Source organism: Mobula birostris, chromosome 11 (genome assembly GCF_030028105.1).
Source record: "Mobula birostris isolate sMobBir1 chromosome 11, sMobBir1.hap1, whole genome shotgun sequence".
Classification (NCBI taxonomy): Eukaryota; Metazoa; Chordata; class Chondrichthyes; order Myliobatiformes; family Myliobatidae; genus Mobula; species Mobula birostris.
Genome location: NC_092380.1, coordinates 116,435,633 through 116,450,938, shown reverse-complemented (window position 1 = coordinate 116,450,938; position 15,306 = coordinate 116,435,633). Strand labels below are relative to the sequence as shown.

General features: G+C 45.1%; 1 protein-coding gene across 10 annotated transcripts in view; it reads left to right on the top strand.

The window, feature by feature from the left end:
- Positions 1–15,306, top strand: part of sirt3 (sirtuin 3) — an 89,918-nt gene that overhangs the window by 63,861 nt on the left and 10,751 nt on the right. For 7 of the 10 annotated variants that reach the window (XM_072272934.1, XM_072272933.1, XM_072272937.1 and 4 more), the window contains one exon: positions 520–681. In XM_072272934.1, coding sequence (XP_072129035.1) covers positions 520–681 — 162 coding nt within the window. Of the gene's footprint in view, positions 1–519; positions 682–4,031; positions 4,162–15,306 lie in introns of all 10 variants that reach the window. The other 3 variants (XR_011887823.1, XR_011887822.1, XR_011887824.1) reach the window with 2 other exon arrangements.

Genomic DNA, 15,306 nt, shown 5'->3' with positions numbered 1-15,306 from the left:
CAGAGGAGGTTTGAAGACGGGGAGGATGTGAGGGAAGAGGTGTGTTGGGAGAGTCAGGGGAGATGGGTATGTCATGAGGAGGTGGTTTTGAGAGGGGGAGGGCGATGGGAGGAGATTTGGAGGTGGGTGTGTCAGGGGGAGGAGGTTTGGTGGGAGGGTTAGAAACCAGGATTTGTAGATGGGGAGTGTGTTTGGATTTCCAGCATCTGCAGATTTTCTCTTGTAAGTGTCATGAGGAGTAGGTTTTGATATTGGGAGGAGGTTTGGAAATGGTTAGGGATGGGAGTAGGAGGTTTCTCGGCCGTGACTGTCAAGGGTGGAGGATGGGAGGTGCAGGTGGGTGTGTGGAGGAGATGTGGAAATGGGATGGTTTGGGAAGAGGATTGGAGGTAGTCATTGGCATGTGGAGCAGGATGGGAGATGGAGAGGGGCTGGCGAGAAGGATGGAGGGTGAAGGGAGGGGAAGAGTTGTGAAAGAGGCGATGGAGACTGGCCCCTCATCTCTTGGACTTGTCACAGGGGGACGTAATGGAGGGAAAGGTTCCTCACTGTTCCTCCTGTTCTGGGGTCATCAAACCCGACATCGTGTTTTTTGGGGAACAGCTTCCACGGAAGTTCTACCAATATCTCATCGACTTTCCGCTCGCTGACCTGCTGATCATTCTTGGAACTTCACTTGAGGTGAGATCTCAGGTCCCTGACTTCACACAGCCCTAGCGTCAGCCATATGTTGTGAAATTTGTTGTTTTAGTGGCAGCAGTACATTGTAATCCATAATTTAAAAGCTATAAATTATAATAAGAAATTATGTATTAAAAATTAAGTAACTGGTGCAAAAAAAGAGAAAAATACACACTGAGGTAGTTTTATGACCATTCAGAAATCTGATGGTGGTGGGACAAAGGTTGAGTGTGTGTCTTCAGGCCTTGATGGTACTGATGAGAAGAGGGCACGTCCTGGGTGATGGAGCTCCTTAATGATGATTGTCAACTTGCTGAGGGCATCGCCTTTTGAAGGTGTCCTCGGTGCTAGAGACACTGGTGCTCATGACTAGAATATAAAAGCAAAGATGTAATGTTGAGACTTTATAAAGCGCGGTGAGGCCTCACTTAGAGTATTGTGAGCAGTTTTGGGCACCTTAGGATGTGCTGAAATTGCAGACAATTCAAAGGAGTTTCATGAAAATGATTCCTGCATTGAACGGCTTGTCATATGAAGAGTGTCGATGGCTCCGGGGCCTGTACTCACTAGAATTCAGAAGAATGAGGGGTGACCTTATTGAAACCTATCAAATAGTTAAAGGCCTTGATAGAGTGGATTTGGAGAGGATGTTTCCTATGTTGGGAGAGCCTAAGACCAGAGGACACAGCCTCAGAATAGAGGGGCGTCCTTTTAGAATGGAGATGAGGAAGAATTTCACAAGCCAGAGAGTGGTGAATCAATGGAATTCATTGACAAATGCAGGTGTAGAGGCCAAGTCTTTATGTATATTTATGGCACAGGTTGATAAATTGTTGGTTGGTCAGGGCATGAAGGCATATGGGGAGAAGGCAGGAAATTGGGGCTGAGAGAAAAATTAGATCAGCCATGATGAAATGGTGGAGCAGAAACGATGTGCCAAATAGCCTATTTCATGTTGGAACTGGCTGTGTTTGCAACGTTCTGCAGCTGTTTCCTGAACCTGTGCAGTCCCCCCCCACCACTAAATGGTGATGCAACCAGTTAGCATACTCTGCACAGTACACCTGTGAAATTTCTGAGTGCCTTTGATGATATATCAAGTGTCCTCAAACTCTTCATGAAATATAGCCGCTGTCCTGCTTTCTTGGTAATTCTTGGTAATGGGGGGGTTGAAACTAATTTGGCAGGGGCTGGGATCTGGAATCATAGGGTTGAGGATGAGGTATTTGGTATACAAACAGAGGCAGTGGGTAGCGACACTGTTTGCAAGGCGATGCTGATGATAGGACAAAATTGCAGTCAACAGGATGAGTCGTAATGTAAAAAATGGTCAAAAATTGAAAAGGCTGAAGAATACAGGACTGAAGATGTTATATTTCAATGCACACGGTATATGGAATAAGGTAGATGAACTCATAACACAGTTACCAATTGGCATGTATGGTGTGGGCATCTCTGAATCGTGGATGAAAGAAGATTATCGCTGGGAGCTTAACATCAAAGGATACACATTGAATCAAAAAGTCAGGCAGGTAGGCAGAGGAGGTGGCGTGGCTCTGTTGGTAAAATATGAAATCAAATCATTTGAGAAAGGAGACATAGGATTAGAAGGTATAGAAACATAATGGGTAGAGCTAAGAAACTGCAAGGGTAAAAAGACCTCGATGGAACTTATATACTGAACTCCAAACAGCAGCAAAGATGTGGGCTACAAATTACAGTGGGAGATTTTAAAAAAATGCAGGACAAAAGGACAATGTTGAGATCGTTACGATGAATTTCAATATGCAAGTAGTTTGGGAAAATCAGGTTAATGCTAGAGCCCATGAGAGAGAATTAATAGATTGCCTACGAGATGGCTTTCTAGAGCAAATCTTGGTTGAACCCACTAAGGGATCAGCTATTCTGAAGTGGTGTTATGCAAAGAACCGGAATTGATTAAAGAGCTCAAGGTAAAGGGACCCTGAGGGGCCAGTCATCAGAATATAATGAATTCATCCTGCAGTTTGAGAGGAGGAGCTAAAGTCAGATGTATCAGTATTACAGTGGAGTAAAGAGAATTCCAGAGGCATGAAAGAGGAGCTAGCCAAAGTCAATTGGAGAGGGACAAGAGAAGGGATGATGGCAGAGCAGAAATGGCTGGAGTTTCTGGAGCAATTTGAAAAGCACAGGATAGATAGATCCTAAAGAAGAAGTATTCTATAGGCAGGATAACACAAACATGGCAGACAAGGAAGTCAAAGCCAAAGAGAGGGCATATAATAGAGCAAAAATAAGTATGAAGTTAGAGGATTGGGAAGCTTTCAAAAACCAACATGAGGCAACTAAAAATATCATAAAGGAAAATATAGAATATGAAGCTAAGCTAGCAAATAATATTGAAGAGGATACAAATAGATCCTTCAGATATATAAAGAGTAAAACAGAGATGAGAGTAGATATTGGATCCCTGGAAAACAATGCTAGAAAGGTAGTAGTTGGGGAACAAGGAAATGACAGGTGAACTGAATAAGTATTTTTTTTAATTTATTCATTTCCGGATGTGGGCATCACCAGCTAAGCCAGCATTTATTGCCCATCCCTAGTTGCCCTTGAGAAGGTGGTGATGAGCTGCCTTCTTGAACCGCTGCAGTCCCTGAGGTGTAGGTACACCCACAGTGCTGTTACGGAGGGAATTCCATGATTTGGACTCGGTGACAAAGAAGGAATGTTTCCAAGTCAGGATGGTGAATGACTTGGAGGGGTATTTTCAAGTGGTGGTTTTCCCAGGTATCTGCTGTTCTCGTCCTTCTAGATGGTAGTGGTCATGGGTCTGGAAGGTGCTGCCTTAGGAACTTTGGTGTGTTGTTGCAGTGCATCTTGTAGCTAGTACACACTGCTGCAACTGTTGGTCGATGGTGGAGGGATTGGATGCTTGTGGAAGGGGTACCAACCAAGTGGGCTGCCTTGTATGGGATGGTGTCACCTCCTGACCTCAGCCTTGTAGATGGTGGACAGGCTTTGGGGAGGATCACGCCTCAGGATTCCTAACCTTTGACCTGCTGTGGTAGCCACGATGTTTATATGGCTAGACCAGTTCAGTTTCCTGTCAATGGTAACCCCCCCAGGGTTTGATAGTAGGGGATTCAGTGATGATGATGCTATTGAATGTCAAAGGACAATGGTTAGAGCCTCTCTTGCCTGGTACTTGTATGGCTTGGATGTTTCTTGCCACTTGTCAGCTCAAGCCTGGATATTGTCCAGGTCTTACTGCATTTGGGTATGAACTGTTTCACTATCTGAGGAGTCATGAATGGTGCAGAACATTGTTCAGTCATCTGCAAATATCCCCACTTCCGACCTTATGACAGAAGGAAGATCATTGATGAAGCAGCTGAAGATGGTTGATCCTAGGACACTTCCCTGAGGAACTCCTGCAGTGATGTCCTGAGGATGAGATGATTGACCTCCAACCACCACAACCATCTTCCTTTGTGTCAGGTATGATTCCAACCAGTGGAGGGTTTTTCCACTAATTTCTATTGACTCCGTTTTAGCTAGGGCACCTTGATGCCTTATACGGTCAAATGCTGCCTTGATATCAAGGGCTATCACTCTCACCTCACGTCTGGTATTTAGTTCTTTGGTCCATGTATGGACCAAGGAGTGATAAGGTCAGGAGCTGAGTGATTTTGCATCAGTCTTCACCGTGGAAGACACCAGCAGTATGGTAAAAGTTCCAGGGGTCAGGAGTCATGAAGTGCCTGAAGTTACCACTACTAGGGATAAGGTTCTTGGAAACTGGAAGGTCTGAAGGTTGGTACATCACCTGGACCAGATGGTCTACACCCCAGAATTCTGAAAGAGGTGGCTGAAGAGATTGTGGAGGCTTTAGTAATGATCTTTAAAGAATCACAAGATTGGGGTATGGTTCCAAAGGACTGAAAATTTGCAAATATCACTTCACACTTCAAGAAGGGAGAGAGGTAGAAGATAGAAAATTATAAGCCAGTTAGTCTAACCTAGTGGTTGGGATGATGTTGGAGTCAATTGATAAGGATGTGACTTCAGTGTACTTGAAAAATTGCCCAAAGTCAACATGGTTTCCTTAAGGGAAAATCTTGTCTGATAAATCTACTGTAATTCTTTGAAGAAGTATCAAGAAGGATAGTCAAAGGGGAATTGGATAGATGTTGTGTACTTGGATTTTCAGAAAGCTTTTGACAAGGCGCCAGACATGAGACTGCTTAACAAGTTAGGAGCCCATGGTATTACAGGAAATATACTCACAGGGATGGAACATTGGCTGGTTAGAAGGAGGCAAAGAGTGGGAATAAAGGGAGCCTTTCCTGGTTGGCTGCGGGTAACTCGTGGTATTCCACAGGTGTCTGTGTTAGGACTACTTCTTCTTTTTATGCTATGTTATCAATCATTTACACGACTGAATTGATGGCTTTGTGTGCCAGGTTCTGGACGATACAAAGATAGGTGGAGGGGCAGGTAGTGTTGAGGAAGCAGAGAGGCTACAGAAGGACTGAGACAATTTAGGAGAATGGGCAAAGAACTGGCAAATGGATTACAATGTTGGGAAGTGTATGGTCATGCACTTTGGTAGCAGAAATAAAATTGCAGACTATTTTCTAAAATGACAGAAAATTCAAAAATTCGAGATGCAAAGGGATTTGGGAGTCCTCGTGCAGAATTCCAAAAGGATATTTGGCAGGTTGAGTCAGTGATGAGGAAGGTAAATGCGATTTTGGCATTCATTTCGAGAGAAATAGAATATAAAACCAAGGACATACGCTAACACTGGGAAATCTGCAGATTCTGGAATTTCAAGCAACACACATAAAAGTTGCCGGTGAACACAGCAGGCCGGGCAGCATCTCTAGGAAGAGGTACAGTTGACGTTTCGGGCCGAGACCCTTCGTCAGGACTAACTGAAAGAAAAGCTAGTAAGAGATTTGAAAGTGGGAGGGGGAGGGGGAGGGGGAGATGCAAAATGATAGGAGAAGACAGGAGGGGGAGGGATGGAGCCAAGAGCTGGACAGTTGATTAGCAAAAGGGATATGAGAGGATCATGGGACAGGAGGCCTAGGGAGAAAGAAAAGGTGGGGGGGGGAACCCAGAGGATGGGCAAGGGGTATAGTCAGAGGGACAGAGGGAGAAAAAGGAGAGAGAGAAAAAGAATGTGTGTATATAAATAAATAACGGATGGGGTACGAGGGGGAGATGGGGCATTAGCGGAAGTTAGAGAAGTCAATGTTCATACCATTAGGTTGGAGGCTACCCAGACAGAATATAAGGTGTTGTTCCTCCAACCTGAGTGTGGCTTCATCTTTACGGTAGAGGAGGCCGTGGATAGACATATCAGAATGGGAATGTGATGTGGAATTAAAATGTGTGGCCCCTGGGAGATCCTGCTTTCTCTGGCGAACAGAGCGTAGGTATTCAGCGAAATGATCTCCCAGTCTGCGTTGGGTCTCACCAATACATAGAAGACCACATCGGGAGCACCGGACGCAGTATATCACCCCAGCCGGCTCACAGGTGAAGTGTTGCCTCATCTAGAAGGACTGTTTGGGGCCCTGAATGGTGGTGAGGGAGGAAGTGTAAGGGCATGTGTAGCACTTGTTCCACTTACAAGGATAAGTGCCAGGAGGGAGATCGGTGCGAAGGGATGGGGGGACGAATGGACAAGGGAGTTGCGTAGGGAGCGATCCCTGCAGAAAGTGGGGGGAGGGGCGGGGAGGGAAAGATGTGCTTAGTGGTGGGATCCCGTTGGAGGTGACGGAAGTTACGGAGAATTATATGTTGGACCCGGAGGCTGGTGGGGTGGTAGGTGAGGACCAGGAGAACCATATTCCTAGTGGGGTGGCAGGAGGATGGGGTGAGAGCAGATGTGCGTGAAATGGAAGAGATGCATTTGAGAGCAGAGTTGATGGTGGAGGAAGAGAAGCCCCTTTCTTTAAAAAAGGAGGACATCTCCTTTGTCCTGGAATGAAAAGCCTCATCCTGAGAGCAGATGCGGCGGAGATGGAGGAATTGCGAGAAGGGGATGGCATTTTTGCAAGAGATAGGGTGAGAAGAGGAATAGTCCAGGTAGCTGTGAGAGTCTGTAGGCTTGTAGTAGACATCGGTAGATAATCTGTCTCCAGAGATAGAGACAGAAATATCTAGAAACGGGAGGGAGGTGTTGGAAATAGACCAGGTAAACTTGAGGGCAGGGTGAAAGTTGGGGGCAAAGTTAATGAAGTCAACGAGCTCAGCATGCATGCAGGAAACAGCGCCAATGCAGTCGTAGCGAAGGAAAAGTGGGGGACAGACACCAGTGTAGGCTTGGAACATGGATTGTTCCACAAAGCCAACAAAAAGGCAGGCATAGCTGGTACCCATACAGGTGCCCATAGCTACACCTTTAGTTTGGAAGAATTGGGAGGAGCCAAAGGAGAAATTATTAAGAGTAAGGACTAATTCCGCTAGACAGAGCAGATTGATGGTAGAGGGGAACTGATTAGGTCTGGAATCCAAAAAGAAGCGGAGAGCTTTGAGACCTTCCTGGTGGGGGATGGAAGTATATAGGGACTGGACATCCATGGTGAAAATAAAGCGGTGGGGGTCAGGGAATTTAAAATCATCGAAAAGTTTCAGAGTACGCTAACACTTTGTAAGGAACTGGAGCAGTCTCTCTGGGAGTCTTGGATCCCTTATCTAGGAAAGGCTGTACTGACATTGGAGAAGGTTCAAAGGAGGTGCATGAAAATGATTCCAGAATTGAAAGACTTCTCATATAGAAGAAACAATACAGGTCTCTCGGCCCACAAAGCTGTGCCGAACATGTCCTTACATTTGGAATTACCTGGGGTTACCCATAGCCCTCTATTTTTCTAAGCTCCATGTACCTGTCCAGGAGTCTCTTAAAAGACCCTATCGTTTCCGCCCCCACAACTGTCGCCGGCAGCCCATTCCACGCATGCATCAGTCTCTCCGTAAAAAACTTACCCCTGACATCTCCTCTGTACCTCCTTCCAAATACCTTAAAACTCTGCCCTCTCACGCTAGTCATTTCAACCCTGGGGAAAAGCCTCTGACGATCCACACAATCAATGCCTCTCATCATCTTGTACACCTCTATCAGGTTACCTCTCATCCTCCGTCGCTCCAAGGAAAAAAGGCCAAGTTCACTCCACTTATTCTCATGAGGCATGCTCCCCAATCCAGGCAACATCCTTGTAAATCTCCTCTGCACCCTTTCTATGGTTTCCACATCCCTCCTGTAGTGAGGTGACCAGAACTGACCACAGTACTCCAAGTGGGGTCTGACCAGGGTCCTATATAGCTGCAACATTACCTCTCGGCTCTTAAACTCAATCCCACGGTTGATGAAGGCCAATACACCGTACGTCTTCTTAACCACAGAGACAACCTGCGCAACAGCTTTGAGTGTCCTATGGATTCGGACCCCAAGATCCCGCTGATCTTCTACACTGCCAAGAGTCTTACCATTATTATATTCCGCCCTCATATTTGACCTACCAAAATAAACCACCTCACACTTATGTGGGTTGAACTCCATCTGCCACTTCTCAGCCCAGTTTTGCATCCTATCAATATCCCACTGTAACCTCTGACAGCCCTCCACACTATCCACACCACCCCCAACCTTTGTGTCATCAGCAAATTTACTAACCCATCCCTCCACTTCTTCATCCAGGTCATTTATGAAAATCACGAAGAGTAGGGATCCCAGAACAGATCCCTGAGGCACACCACTGGTCACTGACCTCCATGCAGAATATGACCCATCTACAACCATTCTTTGCCTTCTGTGGACAAGCCAGTTCTGGATCCACAAAGCAATGTCCCCTTGGATCCCATGCCTCCTTACTTTCTCACTCAGCCTTGCATGGAGTACCTTATCAAATGCCTTGCTAAAATCTATATACAGTACATCTACTGCTCTACCTTCATCAATGTGTTTAGTCATATCCTCAAAAAATTCAATCAAGCTCGTAAGGCACGACCTGCCCTTGACAAAACCATGCTGACTATTCCTCTCCAAATGTTCATAAATCCTGCCTTTCAGGATCTTCCCCATCAGCTTACCAACAACTGAGTTAAGACTCACCGATCGATAATTTTCTGGAGTATTTCTACACCCTTTCTTGAATAAGGGAGCAACATCCACAACCATCCAATCCTGCGAAACCTCTCCCATCCCCATTGATGATGCAAAGATCATCACCAGAGTCTCAGCAATCTCCTACCTCACTTCCCACAGTAGCCTGGGGTACATCTCATCCGGTCCCAGTGATGTTTTCCAACTTGATGTATTCCAAAAGCTCCAGCACACCCTCTCTCTTACTATCTATATGCTCAAGCTTTTCAGTCCGCTGTAAGTCACCCCTACAATTGCCAAGATCCTTTTCTGTAGTGAATACTGAAGCAAAGTACTCATTAAGTACCTCTGCTATCTCCTTCGGTTCCATACACACTTTTCCACTGTCACACTTGATTGGTCCAATTCTCTCATATCTTATCCTCTTGCTCTTCACATACTTGTAGAATGCCTTGGTGTTTTCCTTAATCCTGTCTGCCAAGGCCTTCTCATGGCCCTTTTTGGCCCTCCTAATTTCTTTCTTAAGCTCCTTCCTGCTAGCCTTATAATCTTCTTGATCTCTATCATTACCTAGTTTTTTGAACCTTTTTAAGCTCTTCTTTTTTTCTTGACTAGATTTGCAGCAGCCTTTGTACACCACGGTTCCTGTATCCTACCGTCCTTCCCCTGTCTCATTGGAATGTACCTATGCAGAACTCCACACAAATATCCCTTGAACATTTGCCACATTTCCCTGAGAACATCTGTTCCCAATTTATGCTACCAAGTTCCTGCCTGATAGCCTTATATTTCCCCTTACTCCAATTAAATGCTTTCCTAACTTGTCTGTTCCTATCCCTCTTCAATGCTATGGTAAAGGAGATAGAATTGTGATCACTGTCTCCAAAATGCTCTCCCACTGAAAGATCTAACACCTGACCAGGTTAATTTAAACCCCACCCCATCTAAACCCCTTGCTCTCGGGAGATGCCAATCAATATTTGGAAAATTAAAATCTTCCACCACGACAACTTAGTTATTATTACACCTTTCCAAAATCTGTCGTCCTGTCTGCTCCTCAATGTCCTTGTTATTATTGGGTGGTCTATAAAAAACACCTAGTAGAGTTATTGACCCCTTCCTGTTCCTAACTTCCACCCACAGAGACTCAGTAGACAATCCCTCCATTACCTCCTCCTTTTCTGCAGCCATGACACTATCTCTGATCAACAGTGCCACGCCCCCATCTTTTTTGCCTCCCTCCCTGTCCTTTCTGAAACATCTAAAACCTAGCACTTGAAGTAACCATTCCTGCCCCTGAGCCATCCAAGTCTCTGTAATGGCCACCACATCATATCTCCAAGTACTGATCCACACTCTTAAGTTCATCCACTTTGTTCGTAATACTCCTTGCATTAAAATAGACACACCTCAAACCATCGATTTGAGCATGTCCCTTCTTTATCACCTGCCTATCCTCCCTCTTGCACTGTCCCCAAGCTTTCTCTATGTGTGAGTCAACCACCTCTTCCTCTGTCTCTTCACTTGGTTCCCACCCCCCAGCAATCCGAGTTTAAACTCTCCCCAATAGCCTTTGCAAACTTCCCTGCCAGGATATTGGGCCTCCTGGGATTCAAGTGCAATCCGTCCTTTTTGTACAGGTCACTTTTGCCCCAAAAGAGGTCCCAATGAACCAGAAATCTGAATCCCTGCACCCTGCTGCAATCCCTCAGTCACGCATTTATCCTCCACCTCACTCTATTCCTATACTCACTGTCACGTGGCACAGGCAGTAATCCCAAGATGACTACCTTTGTGGTCCTGCTTCTCAACTTCCTTCCCAACTCTCTGTAGTCTGCTTTCAGGACATCTTCCCTTTTCCCTCCTATGTCATTGGTACCAATATGTACCACGACCTCTGGCTGTTCTCCTTCCCACTTCAGGATATCGTGGATGCGATCAGAAACATCCCAGACCCTGACACCTGGGAGGCAAACTACCATCCGTGCTTCTTTCCTGCGTCCACAGAATCGCCTGTCTGACCCCCTAACTCTAGAGTCCTCTATCACTGCTGCCATCCTCTTCCTTTCCCTACCCTTCTGAGCCACAGGGCCAGACTCTGTGCCAGAGGCGTGGCCACTGTTGCTTCCCCCAGGTAGGCCATTGCCCCTCAACAGTATATGAGGAGGGTTTGAACTGTACTCAGGAATTCAGAAGAATGTGGAGTGACCTTGTGGAAATCTATGAATATTGAAAGGCCTGGATAGAGTGGATATGGAGAGGATGCTTTCTATGGTGGGCTAATCTAACACAACCTCCGAATAGAGGGATGTCCATATAAAATGGAGATGAGAAGGAATTTCTTTAGCCAGTGAGTTGTGAATCTGTGGAATTCATTGCCACAGGTGGCTGTGGAGCCCAAGTCATTGGGTATATTTAAGGCAGAGGTTGATAGAATGTTAATGAGGCAGAGCGTAAAAGGTTACGGAGAAAAGCAGGAGAGTGGGGTTAAGAGGGAAATGGATCAGCTATGATCAAGTGGTAGACCAGGCTTGATGGGCTGAGTGGCCTAATTGTGCTCTATTTCTTCTGCTCTTATGGAGTAAACCCTCCCCTCCACGGAGCCCCTCTACATGAAGTGCTCTTGGAGGAAAGCAGCATCTACCCCCCTCCTCACCACCCAGATCCTCTCGCTGCTTCCGTCTGAAAGGAAGTACAGGAGCCGCAAGACCCACCAGGTTCAGGAAAAGTTACTACCCTTCAACCATCTGGCTCTTGAACCAGACAGGATACCTTCGCTCACCCTAATACTGAACTGTTCCCACAACCTATAGGCTCACTTTCAAGGGTTCTTCATCTGATACTCTCAATACAGTCAGCCCCCCTTATCCGCAGGTTCTGCACGCGCGGATTCAACCAACCGCGGATTGGGAAAACCTGGAAGTTCTCTCTGCAGCACTCGTTGTTTCAGCATTGTTCGCTTCGTGTCTTGTTCGGTCACTAATTTGTTCTGTGAAAAAAAGCAATTAAGTGGTCAAAGCTACTCAAAAACTTAAAGATCACAGGAGAGTCAGGATCGGCTGATGCCAGGGCAGCATCATTGTTCCCAGAAGAGCTACGATGGTTGCGTCTGTACTGAACATGTACAGACTTCTTTTTCTTGTCATTCTTCCCTAAACAATACAGTGTATCAACTATTTACATAGTATTTACATCGTATTAGGTATTATAAGTAATCTAGAGATGATTCAAAGTGTACGGGAGGATGTGCGTAGGTTATATGCAAGTACTACGCCATTTTATATAAGGGACATGAACATCCGTGTCTTTGGGGATCCGTGGGGGGGGGGTCCCCCGCGGATAAGGAGGGCCGACTGTATTTACTGCTTATTCATTATTATTATTTTCCCTTTTGTATTTGCAGTTTGTCGTCCTTTGCACGTTAGTTGTTTGTCCATCCTGCTAGGTGTGGTCTTTCATTGATTCTATTGTTCGTGTTGCATTTACAATGAATGAAAATGAATTTCACGGTTATTTCTGGTGACAGATACGAACTTTGAGTGGAGCTTATGGGTGGAGCTGAGAAACAGGAAAGGTATGGCCACATTAGTGGGATTGTATTACAGACCACCCAATAGTCAATGAGACCTAGAAGAGCAAATCTGCAGAGAGATAGCAGGCAACTGCAGGAAACATAAAGTTGTGGTGGTAGGGGATTTTAATTTTCCATACGTTGATTGGGACTCCCATACTGTTAGGGGTATAAATGGTTTAGAGTTTGTAAAATGTGTTCAGGAAAGTTTTCTAAATCAATATATAGAGGGACCAACTAGAGGGGATGCAATATTGGATCTCCTGTTAGAAAACGAGTTAGGCAAGTGACGGAAGTCTGTGTAGGGGAGCACTTTGGTTCCAGTGATCATAACACCATTAGTTTCAATTTGATCATGGACAAGGATAGATCTGGTCCTAGGGTTGAGGTTCTGAACTGGAAGAAGGCCAAATTTGAAGAAATGAGAAAGGATCTAAAAAGCGTGGATTGGGACAGGTTGTTCTCTGGCAAAGATGTGATTGGTAGGTGGGAAGCCTTCAAAGGGGAAATTTTGAGAGTGCAGAGTTTGTATGTTCCTATCAGGATTAAAGGCAAATTGAATAGGAATAAAGAACCTTGGTTGTCAAGGGATATTGCAACTCTGATAAAGAAGAAGAGGGAGTTGTATGAAATGTATAGGAAACAGGGAGTAAATCAGGTGCTTGAGGAATATAAGAAGTGCAAGAAAATACTTAAGAAAGTAATCAGGAGGGCTAAAAGAAGACATGAGGTTGCCTTGGCAGTCAAAGTGAAGGATAATCTAAAGAGCTTTTACAGGTATATTAAGAGCAAAAGGATTGTAAGGGATAAAATTGGTCCTCTTGAAGATCAGAGTGGTCGCCTATGTGCGGAACCAAAGGAAATGGGGGCGATCTTAAATAGGTTTTTTGCGTCTGTATTTATTAAGGAAGCTGGCATGAAGTCTATGGAATTGAGGGAATCAAGTAGTGAGATCATGGAAACTGTACAGATTGATAAGGAGGAGGTGCTTGCTGTCTTGAGGAAAATTAAAGTGGATAAATCCCCGGGACCTGACAGAGTGTTCTCTCAGACCTTGGAGGAGACTAGTGTTGAAATTGCGGGGACCCTGGCAGAAATATTTAAAATGTCGCTGTCTACGGGTGAGGTGCCGGAGGATTGGAGAGTGGCTCATGTTGTTCCGTTGTTTAAAAAAGGATCGAAAAGTAATCCGGGAAATTATAGGCCAGTGAGTTTAATGTCGGTAGTAGGTAAGTTATTGGAGGGAGTACTAAGAGACAGAATCTACAAGCATTTGGATAGACAGGGACTTATTAGGGAGAGTCAACATGGCTTTGTGGTGGTAGGTCATGTTTGACCAATCTATTGGAGTTTTTCGAGGAGGTTACCATGAAGTGGAGGAAGGGAAGACAGTGGATATTGTCTACATGGATTTCAGTAAGGCCTTTGACAAGGTCCCGCATGGGAGGTTAGTTAGGAAAATTCATTCGCTAGGTATACATGGAGAGGTGGTAAATTGGATTAGACATTGGCTCAATGGTAGAAGCCAAAGGATGGTGGTAGAGAATTGCTTCTCTGAGTGGAGGCCTGTGACTAGTGGTGTGCCACAGGGATCAGTGCTGGGTCCATTGTTATTTGTCATCTATATCAATGATCTGGATGATAATGTGGTAAATTGGATCAGCAAATTTGCTGATGATACAAAGATTGGAGGTGTAGTAGACAGCGAGGAAGGTTTTCAGAACCTGCAGAGGGACTTGGACCAGCTGGAAAAATGGGCTGAAAAATGGCAGATGGAGTTTAATACAGACAAGTGTGAGGTATTGCACGTTGGAAGGACAAACCAAGGTAGAAAATACAGGGTTAATGGTAAGGCACTGAGGAGTGCGGTGGAACAGAGGGATCTGGGAATACAGATACAAAATTCCCTAAAAGTGGCATCACAAGTAGATAGGGTCGTAAAGAGAGCTTTTGGTACATTGGCCTTTATTAATCAAAGTATTGAGTATAAGAGCTGGAATGTTATGATGAGGTTGTATAAGGCATTGGTGAGGACGAATCTGGAGTATTGTGTTCAGTTTTGGTCACCAAATTACGGGGAGGATATAAATAAGGTTGAAAGAGTGCAGAGAAGGTTTACAAGGATGTTGCCAGGACTTGAGAAACTCAGTTACAGAGAAAGGTTGAATAGGTTAGGACTTTATTCCCCGGAGCGTAGAAGAATGAGGGGAGATTTGATAGAGGTATATAAAATTATGATGGGTATGGATAGAGTGAATGCAAGCAGGCTTTTTCCACTGAGGCAAGGGGAGAAAAAAACCAGAGGACATGGGTTAAGGGTAAGGGGTGAAAAGTTTAAAGGGAACATTAGGGGGGGCTTCTTCACACAGAGAGTGGTGGGAGTATGGAATGAGCTGCCAGACGAGGTGGTAAATGCGGGTTCTTTTTTAACATTTAAGAATAAATTGGACAGATACATGGATGGGAGGTGTATGGAGGGATATGGTCCGTGTGCAGGTCAGTGGGACTAGGCAGAAAATGGTTCGGCACAGCCAAGAAGGGCCAAAAGGCCTGTTTCTGTGCTGTAGTTTCTATGGTTTCTATGGTTTTACTTTCAATTATGGCCTTTCATAATAGCCATTTACACCCAAAGAAAACATCTCTAGCTGTCCACTCAAACTCTGCCTCTTAGCAACCAAATCTCAGAATATCCGTCAACCAAGAGCCATTCCTGCCCTTGTGAAAGCAAAGGCTCTGTAATATCCACAATGTCATAATTCTGTGTAGTGTCACAGGATCTAAGTTCATCAACCTTGTACTTTGTAATGATGAGTTGGACAACAGGAAGCAGGGACAATAAACTCAACATCAGCAAATGACAAAGTCATTGACCTTGGCATGAGTGGGCTGAGGGGGAGGGAACACTGCCTCGTCATTGAACTTGGGAAGGGGTGGGGGAGGAATGAGTGGGGGGCGG